The 19,638-nt window shown below is 39.5% G+C and overlaps 1 protein-coding gene across 2 annotated transcripts in view; it reads right to left on the bottom strand.

Annotated features, from left to right (window-relative positions):
* Positions 1-18,641, bottom strand: part of TEX10 (testis expressed 10) — a 51,127-nt gene extending 32,486 nt beyond the window's left edge. The window contains exons 1-5 of one of the 2 annotated variants that reach the window (XM_011970208.1): positions 18,439-18,641; positions 14,844-15,032; positions 12,367-13,079; positions 11,741-11,984; positions 5,953-6,065 (exon numbers count right to left, since the gene is read on the bottom strand). In XM_011970208.1, the coding sequence (XP_011825598.1) occupies positions 5,953-6,065; positions 11,741-11,984; positions 12,367-13,079; positions 14,844-15,023 (1,250 nt within the window). In that variant the 5' untranslated portion in view covers positions 15,024-15,032; positions 18,439-18,641. Of the gene's footprint in view, positions 1-5,952; positions 6,066-11,740; positions 11,985-12,366; positions 13,080-14,843; positions 15,033-18,086; positions 18,240-18,438 lie in introns of those variants that run through there. The other variant, XM_011970209.1, reaches the window with a different exon arrangement.
* Between the last annotated feature and the right edge of the window lie 997 nt (positions 18,642-19,638).

The raw sequence follows: 19,638 nt of genomic DNA, 5'->3' as shown, positions 1-19,638 counted from the left end.
GTGTGCTCAAAGAAAATAACTGCCAAACCTTTATTAACCCTGCTAAAACATTCTTCAAAAATGCGAGAGAAATACATTTTTATGGGGGGAGAAAAAATGAACTAAAGAAGACTCTAAATGATCCCAGGCAGGACTGAGATACATGAAAAACATGAAGAACAAAAAGATAGTAAATATAATGACAGAATTCATAGTGGTAGACAGAAGTTTACTAAAGTATCAATTTTTGCTTGAAAGCTCAAATTTTATCAGTGGCAACAAATGCCATTTGTTTTCCTGGAACTAATAGCCTCACTTTGTTCTTTTTTTTTTTTTTTTTCTGAGATGGAGTCTCACTTTGTCACCCAGGCTGGAGCACAGTGGCACTATCTTGGCTCACTGCAACCTCTGCCTCTGGGCTTCAAGTTATTCTGCCACCTCAGCCTCCCAAGTATCAGGGGTTACAGGCGTGCGCCATGACACTTGGCTTATTTTTGTATTTTTAATAAAGACAGGGTTTCACTATGTTGGCCAGGCCGGTCTCGAACCCTTGACCTCAGGTGATCTGCCCGCCTTTGCCTCCCAAAGTGCTGGGATTACAGGTGTGAGCCACTGCGCCTGGCCAGTCACTTTGTTTTTTGTGAAAGCATGTGCCAAATACCCAAATCTGAATAACCACTGTTTGTCAGTTATTTTCTTCAAGTTAAAATCTAGTCCATTCCAGGAAAATACAAGTAGGAAAATCCCACAGGGCTATTTCCTTGAGACAATCATAGTTCTTTGATATGCAGCAGAAATGCTTTATGTACACTTGCCATTCATCACACAGAATATTAAAAATATGCATTCTCAAGGGTCATGACTTTTTTATTCTTTTTGGAGGAGTCTCACTCTGCCACCCAGGCTGGAGCGCAGTGGTGTGACCTCGGCTCACGACAATGTCCATCTCCAGGGATCAAGCGATTCTCCTGCCTCAGCCTCCCGAGTAGCTGGGACTACAGGCGCCTGCCACCACACCTGGCTAATTTTTTGTATTTTTGATAGAGACAGGGTTTCACCGTGTTAGCCAGGATGGTCTCAGTCTCCTAACCTCGTGGTCCGCCCGCCTCAGCCTCCCAAAGTGCTGGGATTACAGACGTGAGCCACCGCACCAGGACAAGGGTCATGACTTAATACAATCACTTATGTTTACTGCTTATTAAGGACCTTAAGTGAAACTGGCTTGTTGTTTTTTTAAACTGTGAGTGTATGGTGGTGAAGAATACAATGTCTACTAGTATAGTTTGGTGCCCTTGTCTTAATTCATCCTAAGATACTAACAGTTTTACCCACCATTGCTTTTGTATCATTAGTGCAAATGTCAAAACAATGAAAAATGCAAAGAATTTTTTTTTTGAGATAGATGCTGATGATCACACAATGTGAAAGTACTTAATGCCACTGAACTGTACACTTAAAAAGTGGTTTAAATGGTTAATGTTATATATATTTTACCCCAATAAAAATAAATTATATCATTTTTAACTTTGTATTTCAACCTGAGATTTAAAAATGTAGATATCAGGTTAAAAATACAGGCTGGGCACGGTGGCTCGCCTGAGGTCAGGAGTTGGAAACCAGCCTGACCAAGATGGTGAAACCCTGTCTCTACTAGATACAAAAAATTAGCCGGGTGTGGTGGCGCATGCCTATAATCCCTGCTACTTGGGAGGCTGAGGCAGAAGAATTGCTTGAACCCAGGAGGTAGAGGTTGCAGTGAGCCGGGATCGTGCCAGTGCACTCCAGCCTGGACGACAAGAAGGAAACTGTCTCAAAAAAATAAATAAATAAATAAATAATAAAAATACATTAGGGGCACATGAATAAGAAGTGCGAACAACACTGGCCTAGATCAGGGGTCCCCAACCCCAGACCACAGACTGGCACCGGTCCATGGCCTGTTAGGAACCAGGCCACACAGCAGGAGGGGAGTAGCAGGTGAATTAAGATTGTTCTGTATTTACAGCCGCTCCCCATTGCTCACATTACTGCCTGAGCTCTGCCTCCTGTCATATCAGTAGTGGCATTAGATTCTCATAGGAGCATGAACCCTATTGTGAACTGTGCATGCAAGGGATCTACACTGCATGCTCCTTATAAGAATCTAACTCCTGAAGATCTGTCACTGTCTCCCATTACCCCTAGATAGGACTGTCTAGTTGCAGGAAAACAAGCTCAGAGCTCCCACTGATTCTACATTATGATGAATTATATAACTGTTTCATTACATATTACAATGTAATAATAATAGAAATAAAGCGCACAATAAATGTAATGCACTTGAATCATCCCAAAAACCAATCCTCCCACCTCAAGTCCGTGGAAACATTGTTTTCCATGAAGCCAGTCCCTCATTAGCAAAATGGTTGGGGACCATTGGTCTAGACCACTGTTGACTTCCCTAACTTTGATTTGTGCTGCTATTCATAGGCTATTTGCTAAGCATTTAATGCACTTACTTAAAAGCAGCCTGTAGGCTCCCCAAAAATCAATCATGGGGGGGAATCTTTTGAAAAGTAGGTTATACTGGCAATCCATCTTTGCTAAAAATCCCTCCATTTCATCATCTCAATCTCCTCATAAAGTTAATTCCTTTTCTTTTTTTCTCATTTATATCTCAGCACACTGTCACTTCCATCAGGGCAGCCTTGCTAAGATGGTCCTCCCCTCGTGAAAGATCACGACCAACTCCTTACTACATACTCCTGTATTAACCTAAGCTCTTTCTTCACTTATTTATCACAGTCAGTCACTGATTAAAGAATCAAGTAAAATAAATGTCTTTTTCATTAGACCGTGCTCCACGAGAACTGGTACTCTACCTATTTCCTTTACCATGAAATGCTCAGCAACTAGTACAATAAGTGCCTTGCACATAAGAGTACAATAAGTTTTTTTTTTGTTTTTTTTTTTTTGAGACGGAGTCTCGCTCTGTGGCCCAGGCTGGAGTGCAGTGGCCGGATCTCAGCTCACTGCAAGCTCCGCCTCCCGGGTTTACGCCATTCTCCTGCCTCAGCCTCCCGAGTAGCTGGGACTACAGGCGTCCGCCATCTCGCCCGGCTAGTTTTTTGTTTTAATAGAGATGGGGTTTCACTGTGTTAGCCAGGATGGTCTCAATCTCCTGACCTCGTGATCCGCCCGTCTCGGCCTCCCAAAGTGCTGGGATTACAGGCTTGAGCCACTGCGCCTGGCCAAGAGTCCAATAAGTTTCTTGAATGACGATACACCTATACATTCTTCAGTAATTTATTTACACTGAAGTCTACTAAATCCTAAACATCTAAACCACAATTTAATCACATTTTGATGAAAATTATATACAGAATGCCTTATCTGAAAAAATACACGTACATGTAATTCTCCATCAATACTTCAAGAGTTCATGGATTTTTCTGAAGCTTATCTATGAATCCCAGAATAAAAAATCTGGTAAGAAAATTGTATGGGGGAAAAAATCTAACATCTTGCTCAATAAAGTGTGTCTTTGATTCTGTCCTCTCAACTCCAGAAGCTCCCTAGAACAGTTCTGACTGAACCAAAAGTCTTCAATGCCAAAAGGATCTGAAGATGAACTCCTGAGTCAAGAAACGGCTTCCCCATCAAGGCCAGGGAAGAGCAGAAATCAGACTGGACCCAGATCCATGCTCTCCACCAATTCCTAATCCTGTAGTTTTCTTGTATGCTATCTCCTCTAGTTACAATAGTCTCATCGCTTGCATTTCCGCCTCCTGAAACCATATCCACGTTCATACCCAGTTGAAATACTATGCTTCAATTTAGCTTTGTCTGTTTATCCTAACAAGCAGTGATCTGTCTCTCCCTATGAATTCCTATAGCACTTAGTTGTATAGTTCTAATGATACTTTTATACTGCTTTGTGTTACATATGTAAATTTAGATATGTAAATATTAGTTACTGAGCTACTGTTTCTCAGCTTCAAAGTCACCCTCTATACTCTGCTTTGTGACCCTAGGGTTGGGACTCTGGGACCCACATTTTTTCCTTTGTAGATGGTTTATTAGGCTCTGCCAATAAAGGGGTGATACAAAAGGCCTAGAAAGCTGTAAGAGGAAGACGGGACACTCTTCTGTTTACTTGCTAGCTTTGTTTTTGTTTCCTATTGCTGCCAGTGCCAATCAGCAGCTCTTCTTCAGGTCATTTGCAGTTCGTTATAGTAGCCATAGCAGACTCCAGTTTGTAGTTTTACTGACACAACCAGAATCCTCATGCCTCTCAGAAATGTCAGCACCAGCCAGCTACACCCCCTTTTCAGAGTACTGGACCCCAGCCCTATGGGATTCTTGCTCTCAGCTCAAGATATCAGTACCTGCTGAGGAGCATCCCCTTCTGAGAGGTTAGAGTTTTGGCTCCCTTCCTCCAAGCTTCTTCCCTTCTTTGTTCTCCCAGTTCTACAGGTACTATCTGCTTCCCGCAGTTGGTACCTCCATAATACCTAACTTCCTTTGTATACGTAGTTAACAATTATTTATATTAAATTCTCTTGTTAAAAAATCATTGCACTCCAGCATGGGTGACAGAGCGAGACTCTGTCTCAAAAAAAAAAAAAAAAAATCATTGTCACAGTTTCTGTCTCATGACTGGACCCTGACACACACTCTTTTATGATTTAGAATATAACTACTTAAGGCTGGGTGCAATGGCTCATGCCTATAATCACAGCACTTTGGGAGGCTGAGGTGGGCAGATCACCTGAGGTCAGGAGTTCAAGACCAGCCTGGCCAATATGATGAAACCCTGTCTCTACTAAAAATACAAAAATTAACCAGGCATGGTGGTGCATACTTGTAATCCCAGCTACTTGGGAGGCTGAGGCAGCAGGATCACTTGAACCCGGGAGGCGGAGGTTGCAGTAAGCTGAGACGGTGCCACAGCCTGGGAAACAGAGTGAGACTCCATCTCACCAAAAAAAAAAAAAAAAAAAAAAACCATATATATATATACACACACACACACACACATATACACACATATATATACACCTACGTACATATATACATATATAAGTATATATGTATACATATACACACACACACATAGAACTGCTCAAGAGAGAAAGGTACAAGGCTTAAAAAATCTCTTCCTATCACAATACTTTGTTCTACCTTGTTCACAATAAGCAACCAAAACAAATATTTAGTGAATGAAAGAAAAACTCTTATGCCTGAAATAGCTATATTGCTTCCAAGCATATCCTCTGAACCCTGCTCAAAAAACCTCAATGATTCTCTAGCTAGTGTATTCCTTTTGATGTATTTAAGAGCCTTTGACAGACTTTAAGATCCCTTGCAAGTGTTTGCTCATTTACAGGAACCACAGTATTAGTGTTTTAGCTTGTATCTGCTTGTCAAATTTCATTACATAACTTGTTCTCACATTTATCTGCTCTTACTTGAGGCAGACATTTTAAATAATTTCTAGGCTTACTTTTTTTTTTTTTTTAACCTTCATCTTCTAATCAATTACCTTTTATTTCTGATTTTTCTCCAGTTGCCCTCCTTCCTTAGAGATACTAACATTAGTTTCACTACCAGGTTCCTCATGTATAAATGAGAGCAGAACTAGATGATCATCAAGATGTTCTCCTGCTTAAGAGGTTCAATAATCACACAGTGCCTCACCCAAATAAACCATACACCTTTGTCATTTCTATTAAATTCGTATTTACGTAAATTGATACATTCATCTAGCACAAAAAAAAAATCATTTTACACACTTAAAAAAAAAAAAAACTGTTAATCCCAAGGCTCAAACTGACTTGTCCAAAAATCAGCCTTACTACTACTTTTATTTTCACAAAATCTAGACATAAACACGCAATAGTGTAGAAAGTTCCATATTAAGGCTAATTATCTCCCGATAATTTCAGGTTAAACAGCTTTTCAAGGTTATATAGTGAAAAAGAATCATAATACCTTTTATTTGGCTCTTTCCTTTTGTGCTTGGTTATTTCTTTTAAGGCATATGGAAAACGACTCATAAAATGGTGTTTGAAATCAATAAGGTAGTTCTTTCGAAGCCATGATTCCTATTGAAATAGCAAAGATTAGAAAAATCTACAAGAAAAAACGTAAAATAACCAATAAAACTTGAAGAAAATTGACAACTTGTCAAATGTCCCATCATAATTCACTATCTACCAGTAATATAATATGTAAATAAATTTTAAAATCAGAATTAACTGTTAAAGCACCCAGTTTTCATCTGTAGATCCTTTTGGTGCTTAATAATTACTTCTACTTGCATTCTGTCTGCTGCTTAAGAGAGAAAAAGTGAAAGTATCTGAGATTAAAATTATGAATTTGGACCACTAATGCAATGTTTATAAAATAAACAAGAAAGTCTTTCTCCATGATGTCCTATCTGCACCATAACTCTATTCTCCAGCAATTCCATTATTTAACAGTTTCACAAAGCAATGCATTTCCTTAAAATGCTTCAGTAGTATTGGTGAATTTATCATTTCCCTCCTATGGAAGCACTGTCTTTCTAATTCCAAATTAGAATATTCTTTATTTCCTCTTATCCAGGGTAACCAACCATTCCATTTTGTCAGAGACTGAGAAGTTTCCTAGATGTGGGACTTGAGGTGCTAAAAGAGTTGGTCACCCTACAGCTCAATTTGTTTTTTTTTTCTTTTTTTTTTTGAGACAAAGTCTCGCTCTATCGCCCAGGCTGGAGTACAGTGGCACCATCTCAGGTTACGGCAACCTCTGCCTCCCAGATTCAAGCGATTCTCATGCCTTAATCTCCTGAGTAGCTGGGATTACAGGTGCCCACCACCACGCTCGGCTAATTTTTGTATTTTTAGTAGAGCTGGGGTTTCACCATGTTGACCCGGCTGGTCTTGAATTGCTGATCTCAAGTGATCCGCCTACCTTGGCCTCCCAAAGTGCTGAGATTACAGGCGTGAGCCACTGCGCCTGGCCTTACAGCTCAATTATTGTTCCTCCTTAGTATCTTTACTGGGTTCTCTTCTTCCTGACTTCTAAATGTTTGGATTTGCCCAGTAATAATACTTGAATCATTTCTGCCTGAGCTCCAGATTTTATATACAAATATATACTTGACATTTCCTCTTCAACTTCTGACAAGTATCTTAAAACTGAACATGAATAAAACCAAATTCTCCCTGCCAAATGACCTTCTTTCTCATTTAAGCGATGTAACACTGGCCTCATCCTTGACTCCTCTTTCCTTCATTATACATACCAGCAGTCTCGCTGGCTTTACCTGGATCCAGCTACTTATCATTTCAAACACTAGACACCAGGTCACCATCATCTTTTATTTGGATTACTGCAATAGCCTCCTAACCAGTCTCCCTGTTTCTCCTCTTATCCTCCAAAAGTCAATTTCCCCACACAACAGGCAGGGTGATCTTTTAAAACATAAATCGTGTTTCAAAATAATACAGGAAGGGGGAAAGGAAATGAATATATACACATGTAGGACAGGACTGGTCATCCAAGAGATGATGGTTGCTAGAGTTAGACTGTGAGCAATATTAAATTTAAATTAAAATATTAAAGTTAAATAAATATAACGCAGATCATGCCACTCCTCTGCTCAAAACCCTCCAGTGGTCTTTTCGCCACACTCAGGTTAAAATCCAGACTCCTTACCAGCGACTACAGAGTCCCACATGATCTGGCCACTATCACTCTTCTTCGCCCCCATCTTCTACCATTCTCCCAGTACCTCATTTGCACAGGCCTTCCTGCCATTCTTCAAATATGCGAAGTCTATTCTCACCTCAGAGCCTTTGTACTTGCTGTTTCCTATGTCTGAATGTTCTTCCCACAGATGTTGACAAGACTTGCTCCTTCACTTCAATGACATTCAAGTATCTTATTCTCAGAGAGCATTTGACAACCTACCTAAAATAGCTCCCCCTCACTGTTCCTGCCCATGCTCTCTTTATACCCCATTTTACTTTCATCTTTCTTCCTAGTACTGACATTATATATTTGTTTACTGTCTACAGACCCCACCAGAAGGTACACACCATGAGGGCAAGCACCTTATCAACCACGTTTATCTCTGTAGCCCCAGAGTCTAGAATACTACTATTCAAAAGACCTTTCTGTAATGATCAAACTGTTCTATATCTGCACTGTCCAATATAGTAACCACTACCCACATGTAGCTGTTGAGCACTTGAAATGTGGCTAGCATTACTGAGGAATTGAATTTTAAATTTTAATTAAGTAGCCATTATTTATTGATAACCAATAAAGCTTTGAATAAATGCCTTAAAAAGCATGACTGCATTAGTGTTTGGTTACAAACTCTAACCCTCATAGGAAAAGGATAAAAGGAATGAGACACACACATTGAGAAAAAGTAGCAAGCAAGCCAAGCATTAAATGCAAAGCTAAGACAATTTTTATAACATAATACTGAACCTGACACTACTAATACAGTACACTAAAAACCACAGTAAATCAAAAAGTTAATGTTAAACTGTACTCTCATTTTAAAAACTAGCTATATCGGCCGGGCACGGTGGCTTGTGCCTGTAATCCCAGCACTTTGTGAGGCCAAGACGGGCGGATCACAAGGTCAGGAGATCGAGACCATCCTGGCTAACACGGTGAAACCCCGTCTCTACTAAAAATACAAAAAAAATTAGCCGGGCATGGTGGCGGGCACCCAGCTACTTGGGAGGCTGAGGCAGGAGAAAGGCGTGAACTCGGGAAGCGGAGCTTGCAGTGAGCTAAGATCGCGCCACTACACTCCAGCCTGGGTGATTGAGCGAGACTCCCTCTCCAAAAAACATAAAGTAAATAAATAAAATCTAGCTATATCAAGGATATAGCTAGCTAACTATTAAGGATACACACAGTATTTCAACATGTGCACAAAATGTCAGAAATTGCTGCGTCTAGATGGGGGTAGGCAAGTGCTTATTGTATTCCTTCTGAAGGCTTGACTTCTTTAAAAATAAAAAAGGTAAGGGAATGCAAAAAAAAAAAAAAAAAAGAAGAAGAAGAAGAAAAAGAAAGAAAAAAAGAAAAATAGTGCCAAGGTAATCAAATGTAAAAGAACAATCTCTTCAACAAATAGTGCTGGAATAAATGGCTGTTTATATGAACAGGAAAAAAAAAAACAAAGGATACCACAGTATTTCAGAAATAAACAACTTCGGTTGATTATTACAGAATCTGACTATTCAACCATTGCATGTAAGACTTAATGTACCTTGAGACTTCTTTTCAAAGCAAGGATCAAAGCTTCAAATTACTAAAAAGTTTTTTTAAAAAAACTACTTGAATACAAGTGAAATTTCTCAACTGTGTTGCAAATACTAGCAAACTAAATGCATCAAGCTGCAGCGCCAACATGCAAAAGCAAACAGTCAATAGTCCTAAGACTATATCTAACCCAGACACCAATTTACCAACAGAAAAATCTATACAGTTTCTGAGAGAAGAGGGTTACAATTCAGCTTATGGTGTGTGATTTGAGTTTAATGCCAAGGAATGCTATTTGGTTCCTCCTAAAGATTAGGCTGTGGCCAAAGAGGCTCATGCCTGTAATCTCAACACTTTGGGAAGCCAAGGTGCAAGGATCATTTAAGGCCAGAAGTTTAAGACCAGAATGTGCATTTTAATGTCATTTTGTACAGAATGCTACTCACAACCTATCATTTTGTATAGATTGTACCAACAATCTACATTTTTATACTCTGTCTCTAAGATAATGATTCCTTTTAAAAAAAAAAAAAAAAAAAGATAATGGTTCTTACCAAGTTATTACAAATCTACCAAGGTGAATTAGAGAATTCTACCAGTGGATGTTTTTAAATATTATTTCTATCTGAATTTATTTATTTCAGCTTTATACAGTATCTCAATTTAGTATTCTGATCTTCAACAGTCTATGTAGTCTTTTAAACTTACCATTCTATATTAATAAGCTGCTAATAAGCCTAGCCATGTTATAATAGCACAAAATAGTTTTAAAGCATACTATTTTAAATATCCATAAAATTAAAGCAGTATTTAGATCCTTTGTTAGTGTTATCCAGATGATAAGATGACCCAAAACTAGCATAATTAATAAATTTTCAGATTTTGTATTTTGGTCCTACTAGTCTGTCTAAATACAAATGCTACTAACAAAGCAGTAACAAAAGTTTACTAGTGTTTATATGTAACCAAACACCAGAGCAGCTTGGAATTTTTACTTCTTGGCTCTCTAAAAATGAAAAAACTAGGCCGGGCACGGTGGCTCACACCTGTAATCCCAACACTTTGGAAGGCCGAGGCGGGCAGATCACCTAAGGTCAGGAGTTTGAAACCAGCCTGCCCAACATGGTGAAACCCCATCTCTACTAAAAATACAAAAAATTAGCCAGGCATGGTGGCGGGCGCCGGTAATCCTAGCTACTCAGGAGGCTGAGGCAGGAGAATTGCTTGAACCCAGGGGGTGGAGGTCTCAGTGAGCCAAGATCGTGCCACTGTACTCCGGCCTGGGCAACAAGAGTAAAACTCGGTCTCAAAAATAAAAAAAAAAAGAAAAAACTAGCACTCAAAGTCCATGTTGAATATTACTTTTTCTTTTTTATAGGACATCTTAAGGACTTTAGCATTACTTTCATTTTCTATCTGAACCTTTCAGATGATCATAGATCAAGACTGTAAGCAATATATACTTTAAGGAGCTATATACATTCTTACTGTCTCTAGCCTACATCACAAATTAACCGCCATATGAGAAACAAGCTTTGCTTTCTCAAAATCATACATTATAGACCTATGATTAATTTTTTGTCAATGTATGCAATGAATCATAAAATACAAAGTCTCAAAACTGTAATCAGTAAAATGCCATCTTATTTGAAAACGCAATTCACAAAACATCCCTACACACGATGGGCTAACAGTAGTAGAATACGCTCTTAAAATACACACCATACTACAACTCTATAATGCTTTTCAAGACTGTCAAATACTACTTAATTTATCACATCTTACGCAGCATAGTGACTCATTCTAAACTTCAACTTGAAATAAAAAGAACAAAAACAAGAAAACTATCTTCTCAGTTTTATATAAACTTCAAGGATTCACACCTGCCTTATCAAAAGTCCCGACAGCAATTCTTCTGAAAACCAGATGCTTCTAGCTTTGAAGTCTTGCTTCTGCAGCTACCCTTTTTAAGTGTGTTATCGTATTAATTTAGCCACTTAATCTCGTGGCTTGTTCCTCCTTGGTTGCACAGAAAAACTGTAGCATACACTATGCACTACATTCACTATAGCACAACACTTAAAACAATTCAAGTGTTTATGAGCTCTTCAGTTTTGTCCATTTCTACTAAACCTGGCAATGTGGAATAAACTGAGACCACTTAATAAGCAACTTTTTAAACCAAGTAAGAGATCTTCAGAAACTAGAATGTTCCTACACAATCTGCCATAAACAAAACACTGTAACACTACTGTGAATTATAGCCAATAAAAACTAACGGAATCAAGCATGAGTTATGCATTTCACTTAAAAATATACATATATTCACAGACAATAACTTCAGAAAACTAATTTGTAGTTTTGTGCAAAACAAACAAGTTTACAGTTAAACCCAAGATACTTTTTAGAAAAATACATAACCAATTAGTAGTAATGAGCTGATTTCGAATCTTCCCATTTATGATAAAAGGCCACACTAAGAAAATACAGAATCATTAGTTCTCACCAATTTATGGGTTTCATCCTGTTGTTTAGAGAGTTTCCACAGAAGGGAAATAATATTAAGAACTTGCTGCATAACCTGTAGAGGTTCTCGTTCTATACCATTTCCAACAGGAGTAGCTAGTTGTGGAGGTACAGCTTCAACCCAGCACTCAATTAGCAAAGGAATTATTATCTCAATAAATCCTTTCAGGTTTTCAGTAGACGATAGGCCTTCATCCACACCACTCAGTCCTCCAACCAGATACCTAATAAGGGTAAGAAAGAAAAAAATTAAGTGATTAAAAAATGTTTATTATCCATTGCTAATTTAAATCTTAAATATAAAGTACTAGTAAAATGAAGCACCATGAATTGAAAATTACATCAATCAAAACGAGTAAGAAAAATGAAATTCTAAGATGACAAAGCCAATAGATATTATCAAGTTTTATTTCTCAAAGGCTTTGCTATAAATTAATAAATTAACATACAAATGACTCTTCCCATGAGTAAATAAAATCAAATCATGAGTAACTATATGAAAACTATGAAAGACAACTGCATGTCTTCCCACCAATAGGCATCAATGGTCAGCAGTTATAATTCAATACAGGAAAACTGTGTGGACATAACTGAAATCCTTCTTACCGTAGCCTGAACTGTGAACTGACATTTGGCTGTGAACCCCCATTTTCATAAACCTGGATGTGTTGCTGGTCGTTGGCATGTTCCTTCCAGTTGATAAAAATGGAGTTGCTAGTGGCATGGGGATTTTCTTTCTGTTCCTGAAGTCCTTCACTTTCTCTCAACCTACTGGATCCATCTGCCAAGGCCTGAAGGAATTTACTGAGTCTCACTAAGACTTTCAGCCTCCATTGCTGAGAAGTGAGTCTCCGATTAGGATTTACAGAAAGTATCCAGGACTGGGATCTGTCTCTATTTATCAGTCCTTTGGACAGCTGCTGATGAGAAATAAGTTCTACAAAATTCTTAAGCAATATGCTGCTACGGCCAGTAATTAGAGCTGGGTACTGTTCCAGCAGAATGTCCAAAACTTTTAAAGAGTCCTCCTGAATTCCTTCAGTAATGTGAGTCATGGCACTAGAGAGATGGGCACTTACCAAAGGAAAAAATGGAGAAATTTGTTCAGCTCGTATTTTGGGGGCCAGGAATTGAAGAAGTTGAACTGCTGCTAATCGTACATTAGCATCTTTATCTGTAAACACAGCAGTCACTTCACTTAATATGTTTGAAAGGTGTGCATCAATTATAAATGGGTATTGAGACAAAAGGTCTTTAAGTCCAAGAAGAGCACTTTGTTTAACCCCAGCATTGTAGTGATGCATCTGTGACAGCAAATCCTATAAATAAAAATACAAATTTTAGATGTATACTTATATACATATATCAATTTCAGATAAACATGCTAACACTACACTAGTAAACTGACACTCCGTGGGGAAACTACTTCAATAAGTACTCTTTAAATGTTATTTAGCTTTTGTTAGGATCAGAAACAGAAAAATACTTTCAGCTTAATAAAAACACTGCATAATTTTCAGGTGGAATTTTCTCACTTTAACCTACACGCAGGCTTAGACACTCTTATGATATAAAGTGACAGCAATCACACCATCATTTATTGAAAATATACTATGTACCAAACATCATGAAAGGCGTATTTATATACTCTCAATTTGACAGGCCTATTTATTCTGCCTATTTCAAATGGGCTTTTGCAGGGTGTTTGTGTTTTATTCAGAGTATACTACTGGACAATTTTATTTGTGGAATAATTTATGTAACCTTTGAAAAAAATAACTTTAAATAACTCTTTCGTATTATTTAACCTTCAGAGCTTAAAAAACAAAAATAGAAAAATGTATATCCTCCCAAAGACCCATACACAAATATTCATAACAGCATTATTCATAACAGCCAAAAACCAGAAACAAACTAAATGTTCATCAACTGCTGAGTGATCAACAAAACGTGACCTAATCATGCAATGAAATACAATTCAACAATACAAAGGAATGCACCACTGTTCTGATATATGCTACAAGCTACATACAACCTGGAGGAACCTCCAAAACACTGTGCTAAGTAAAAGGCCAGTAACAAAAGACCATATATTGTATGATTTCATTTATATACAGTTTCCAGAATAAGCAAATCTACAGATATCAGAAGTAGATTAGTGATTGCCAAGGGCTGGAAGAAATGAGAAGTGATTCCTAATGGGTACAGATTTTCTTCTTGGAGTGATAAAAATGTTCTAAAATTAGATTAAGGTGACAGTAGCATAACTCTGTAAATATACTAAAAGCAATGAATTGTATACTTTAAATGGGTGATTTTAATTATGTGTAAATTATGTCTCCATAAAGCTGTTAAATTCTTAAGCAACACTTGCTCAAACTTAATTGACTTCAAGTATTTACTATGAACCTATAATAAGTTATGTGCTGTATGGGTTCAAAAATGAATGACAGGATTATATCTTCGCTAAAAAACAGCTAGAAAACTGTTCAAAAATCTGACACATCAAAAACATGTAAGAATTATTTCCAGATTTAGCCAGGCGCCATGGCTCACACCTACAATCCCACCACCTCAGGAGGCCTTGGTTGGAGGATTGCTTACATCCAAGAGTTTGAGGCCAGCCTGGGAAACATATTGCAACCTTGTATCTACAAAAAACTAAATCAGCCAGGCATGGTGAGCTCGCTTGTAGCCCCAGCTACTTGGCAGGTTGAAGTAGGAGGATCACTAGAGCTCAGGAGGTCATGGCTGCAGCAAGCCATGATAGCACACCATTGTGCTCAACCTGGTGTAAGAGTGAGAACTGTCTCAAAAAAAAAAAAATTAAATTAAATCATCAAATAAGTATACCAGGGAGAAACAACTGTGCATTTAGTTTAGCAAACCTTTACGGAGGACGTGGAAAGACACAAGTATATGAAGAGAGATCAGATTTGGGTAAAAGAGAAACTCCAAACATCAATAAACCCTATGACCCTAGGCAAACTATTTAAGCCTTTAGACAAATTTTCACAAAAATATAACATTCTACATGATTCCAAAGAAAATCTTATTTCATCAAAACAAGATTTACGATTTACCTTTATGTTAAGTTTTCTATTGTTTGTTGGAAGTGTTCCATCTTCTTTGAGTTGCTCAGGCAGATGTATAGTCTTTGTTTTAAAGTTTGTAGGAGTAGCATTTTGTAACTTGGGCTTCTTTTTACCAACTTTCAATTTTACTTTTTGAAAATCATCTTGGCGTTTTCTTTTTTTGGTCATTCTCGACTACTATAATAAAAAGAATTAATTAAAAGTATTGGATAGAGACAAGAATAAATGATAAAAGAAGAAAAAAGGCGCTTTCCAACACATATTACTGTAACATTTATTTCAATCATAAGAATCAGTGATTATGCTGAAAGATCAAAATATTAAAAAATGCTGTTAAGAACTATTAAAAACTCAGTTTAGTGATAAAATACTGTAACAAGGCAACAGTCTTGCCACGGTTTTGCAAAGTTTTTTGGGTCACGGAACCTTCTGTCAAGCTATGTGCTAAACGGAAACCTTCTGAAATTTGTTTTTTTCTTTTCCTTTGTTTGAATGTAGAAGAGCAGCACAAACTTGTTAGAGACATAACTTGTATCTGCTGGTGAGCTCCTGGTCTTCGTAAACGCCTCGGAGGAACTTCTCTAGCAATACCAAGCAAAGTTGGAAAATCAATGTTATTATTTAATGCAGCCTGTAACAGTTAGAAAAAGATTTACGAACCTAAGCTGAGCATCTGAAAAATGGGTAATATTCAAATACACAGCAAGGAGAATAATGGGCCTTTCAAGAGCGAGGAGAACAAGGTAAAGATCAGGCGTAGGGGATAAACCTAGTATAGCAAAAGTGAATAAAGTTCAGACTAAATAGAAAACAGTATTCCCCCTTGGTCCCCAAAAAGGACAAAAAGCAGCATAGAAAAATATATAATGTAATAGGGGGATAAGGAACAAAGACCAGCTAAGCCACTATTATAATAAATAACTCAGGCATAACACCATGCCATCTTGTACTTCCTCCCCCTCTATACCACATTCCAAACCTTGTACTTACACATGAAATCTCTGATCTGTGTCTCTTACCTATTTCCAGGCCACTACTTTCAAGAAGTCCTTTATTTTTACCATTCAATACCTTCCTCACTGTTACTCTTGGCTACTATTTAGTGTCTACTCTCTAGTCCACCGGGCCTTTACCAGAGAGCTCTCTCTAAACACAGATCTCATGACCAAGACTCAAGAGCTCTCAGTTGTTCTAATCCTCATACACAGTAAAACCTCCTTAGCAGGACATAGGAGGTCCTTCCTAACCTGGCCCCATCCATCCTCTCCAGCTTTACCTTCCCACAAGCTAACCTCTATCTAAAACAATAGCCTCTTCTACCTGGAACCAGCTAAATTCTTCTTGAAGCCTTTTCCACAACCGAGAACAATGAACTCTGCGTTCCACTGTACAAGACTTGAATAGGGTAAGTACCTCTGGAATATATAAAACTTCCCCTAATCGCCTGGTTTATCATAATTATCCTGTGCCTGGCCATAAAAAGCGACAATGCTACACACGAGGGTATGAAAAAAAATGGGTAAAATGAAAATTTCCATTATTACAATATTAATAAAATGGCCAGTGCAATACTGAGCAGCTCAAGTTCAAGGAATTCAGAAGCTAATCAGCTATGACAATATATCCAAATTCACTTAATTACAGGGTTATATTAGATCGCCATGAGGTAGGATTTCCCACAGGTGAAGAACCAATTCTACAACCAAATTGATTAGGTTCTTATCCAGACTCCGACCCTTTCTAGCTGTACACTGTCCCAATTTCTATCTACAAAATAGGGATAATCATACACAACTGTAAAACACTCAGAACCGTGCCTGGTACACGGTTAAATATGTATGCTCTAAGCACAAACATGTGTGTGTCCCTCAAGTCTCAGGATCAGTACGTACCAAGCCCGGTACTAGATGCATTGTGTACCTCAGTATACAATCTGCATAGAACCATGCAAGGTAGGCGGTACTAAACACGTTTTAGCAAGGCACCTCAGAAAAGTTTGGAAGTCACGCCTTTATCAAGAAGTTGAAAACGGATTCATTCACAGAACTGAGCTCTGCAAAACCACCTTGAACATACCAGAATTAACCTGAAGACTGGAAGTCTTCGTGGCAAAACAGTTTGGCTTATTTCATTCGTCCCTATTCCCAAATTTTCATCTCACCCACACCCCTAGTTACCTTAGTCTGAAAAAAAAAGCTGGGGGTGGGTGGGTGTGTACAAGGCCTAAAAAGAAGGCCATGATACTCACCTGGCCTCTTTTAATATAAAAATGGTTTTCATTAATTAAGCAAGGACACTTTGTGAGCTTTTCCTACAATTTTATTACTAGCTGGTATCAGAGACTAAAGTAAATAATACAGGACATTCAGAAAAATTAACTCCTTTCCTCCCCCAGTCCTGTGGGTTCTATTTAGCCATTAACAACCTGATGGATCTTCGACAGTCTACTGTCAACTTTTTGCCATATTATCTATCGCTTTGTATTAGTCACGTTAACGCTTTCTCTACTAGGAAAATCAAGAGGGCTGATTGACCTTCCTTGACTTTTCAAACCTAGTAGTAGTATTATGGGACACAAAACATTTTTATGCGAAGAATTCTCAAAGTTCTACTAGTAATTGACTTTAACTTATAACAAAAATTTTCATAACACAGCAAATCAAAAAGTCCCACTAAGCCACTTTTACAGTAGCCGATTTTTAGCAAAAGGTAGGAATGCCAGGAACTCACATCACTAGTCCTTAAGTTTGCGATCCCCGATAGTTTCAAAGCTGAACGTCACACATTACTACTTTAGGTCTTTTCTCCTAATTCCAACAAAAGGCAGATCCTAGAGTTTTTAGGATTTCAATCGAACTAAATTCCAACTATTAATAGTTTGCCTGCCACCTTCTTACCTTTCCTCATTCCCAACTTCTTTTCCAAAAAAAAAAAAAAAAAAAAAAAAAAAAAAAATATGCCAGAGAGAAGGATCGTACTGCACTCGGCCTTTGATAATTTCCTCCCCAATCCCTTAAACTCACGAGTTCCTCCAAACTCCACTGAGGGGCCAACCAGAGGCGATAGATTTCCCAAAAAGCAAATGGTCCGGGCAGGGGCGACCCCAGAACACTGGTGGTCCCCTTCCACTCGCTTAACTCTCCCGCCTGGGCGACCAGAGGGCGGAACAGGGGACAGCAGCTCATCCCCACTCCGTATTCGGTCCTGCATCCATCCCAGAGGTGAACACACCGTGGATTTTAGGAAATCATCGTTCCTTCTACTCCAAGGGACGCTGGCCAGGACCAGAGTCGGGGAAGTGGGGCCCGATTCACACACCCCGGCCTAAAACTCTCTCGGACCCGAAACCGGGCAAACCCGCCCAGTCATCTGAAGCTCCACAAACGCCGAGGGGGTCCCGCCCCCGCAGTGCCGGCCGCACACCCAGGCCCAGCTCCAAGGGACGCTGCGGCCCAGACCTGGTGGGCGCACATCGTCCACGGCCGACCCTGCCCGCTTGGGCCGCGGATCGGGGGGCGACGGCCCCACCACGCTCAGTCCCGCGCCCCGGGAGGACCCGGCCCGACGGGCGACTGCCGCTCACCTGAGGACCCGGCCGCGGCCGGGGCGCGGAGCCCGAGGGGTAAGCGAGCGAGCAGAAGCCCACGGGGCGACAACGTGTGCCGCCGACCTCAGACTCTGGCTCCCGGAGCGTGTTTTCAAATAGCCTCGTCCTCACGCGGCCGCGTCTCCTTCCGCCGCCCGGAAATCAGGGCCCCTCCCCCTCCCCCTTGTGCTCACGTGATCACAGCCCGCAGCCGCGCGCAGCCAGGGAGGCGGGAGCGGGAGCAGTGGGCCCCGCCCACAGAGGAGGGGACCGCGCCGGAAGCCCCCTGCTTAGTGGGAACCCGAGGGAGGACAGCGCAAGGTCCCGGGACAAAGGGTGGCGCATAAGTCCAGCTCATAACTTCATGGGCAAGCAACTTAGGGGACGTGGGCCTGGTTATAGCTGAGCATGCCTTTTATCTTCCCCCCAGACCACAGTTCTTCAGACCTGGAGCCACTTTCAGAGAAGAGTATAAATTGAACTGAAATGAAAAAGGGAAAAGTTTTGGACTGCTGAAGATGGAATTCTTGGGGACATTAAACTGGGCTGAGATGGAACGATAAGATCTCCTTAATTAGAGCAAGACACACCTAGTATCTAGAGCCTGAAAGTCTTGGTCAAGGATTCTCCCTAACGTTTCAGTTTCCGAGCACTAACATTCCTGCTACTAAAATGAAGTGCGACATTAATTTCTGAAGTAAAGAAATAAACTAAAATTTCTAGAAAAGAGATAAGAAGAATGAGCCTTTGAAAAACAGCCTTCACAAAGACTGGCATGATGGCATGGAAGAAAGAGCCCCAGGTAAGGACTTCAGACCTTGATTCAAATTTGTCTCTGCACCTCACCAGATATAAGAATTAGTAAAGCTGGCGAAGATAGTGACCCTCATTATATTGGGTAGGAATTCAAAGGAATGATGTCTAAATCCAGGGAGACCCAAGCACTGGAACTAAAACCATGCTTGTTCCATAATTGGAGATAAAGAGGCAGCACGAGAGACCTTGCCCTCCCTTTGCTGGCAATACGGCCACATCACTACGATCTGCCTAGAATCCACCATAACCATAAATATTTGGGAGTCATTGGCATTATGTGGCATTATATTCTATTTAAAGCTATGAGAATAGATCAGAAGAAGAAAGATTTATTGCCAACCAGACATGTCCCCGGAACTCCAAACTTGTATCTAACAGTTT

The sequence above is a fragment of the Mandrillus leucophaeus genome, unplaced genomic scaffold, assembly GCF_000951045.1.
Source record: "Mandrillus leucophaeus isolate KB7577 unplaced genomic scaffold, Mleu.le_1.0 Scaffold1200, whole genome shotgun sequence".
NCBI classification, from domain to species: domain Eukaryota; kingdom Metazoa; phylum Chordata; class Mammalia; order Primates; family Cercopithecidae; genus Mandrillus; species Mandrillus leucophaeus.
Note: the sequence above shows the minus strand (reverse complement) of the source record. Positions and strands in the feature narration are given on the sequence as shown.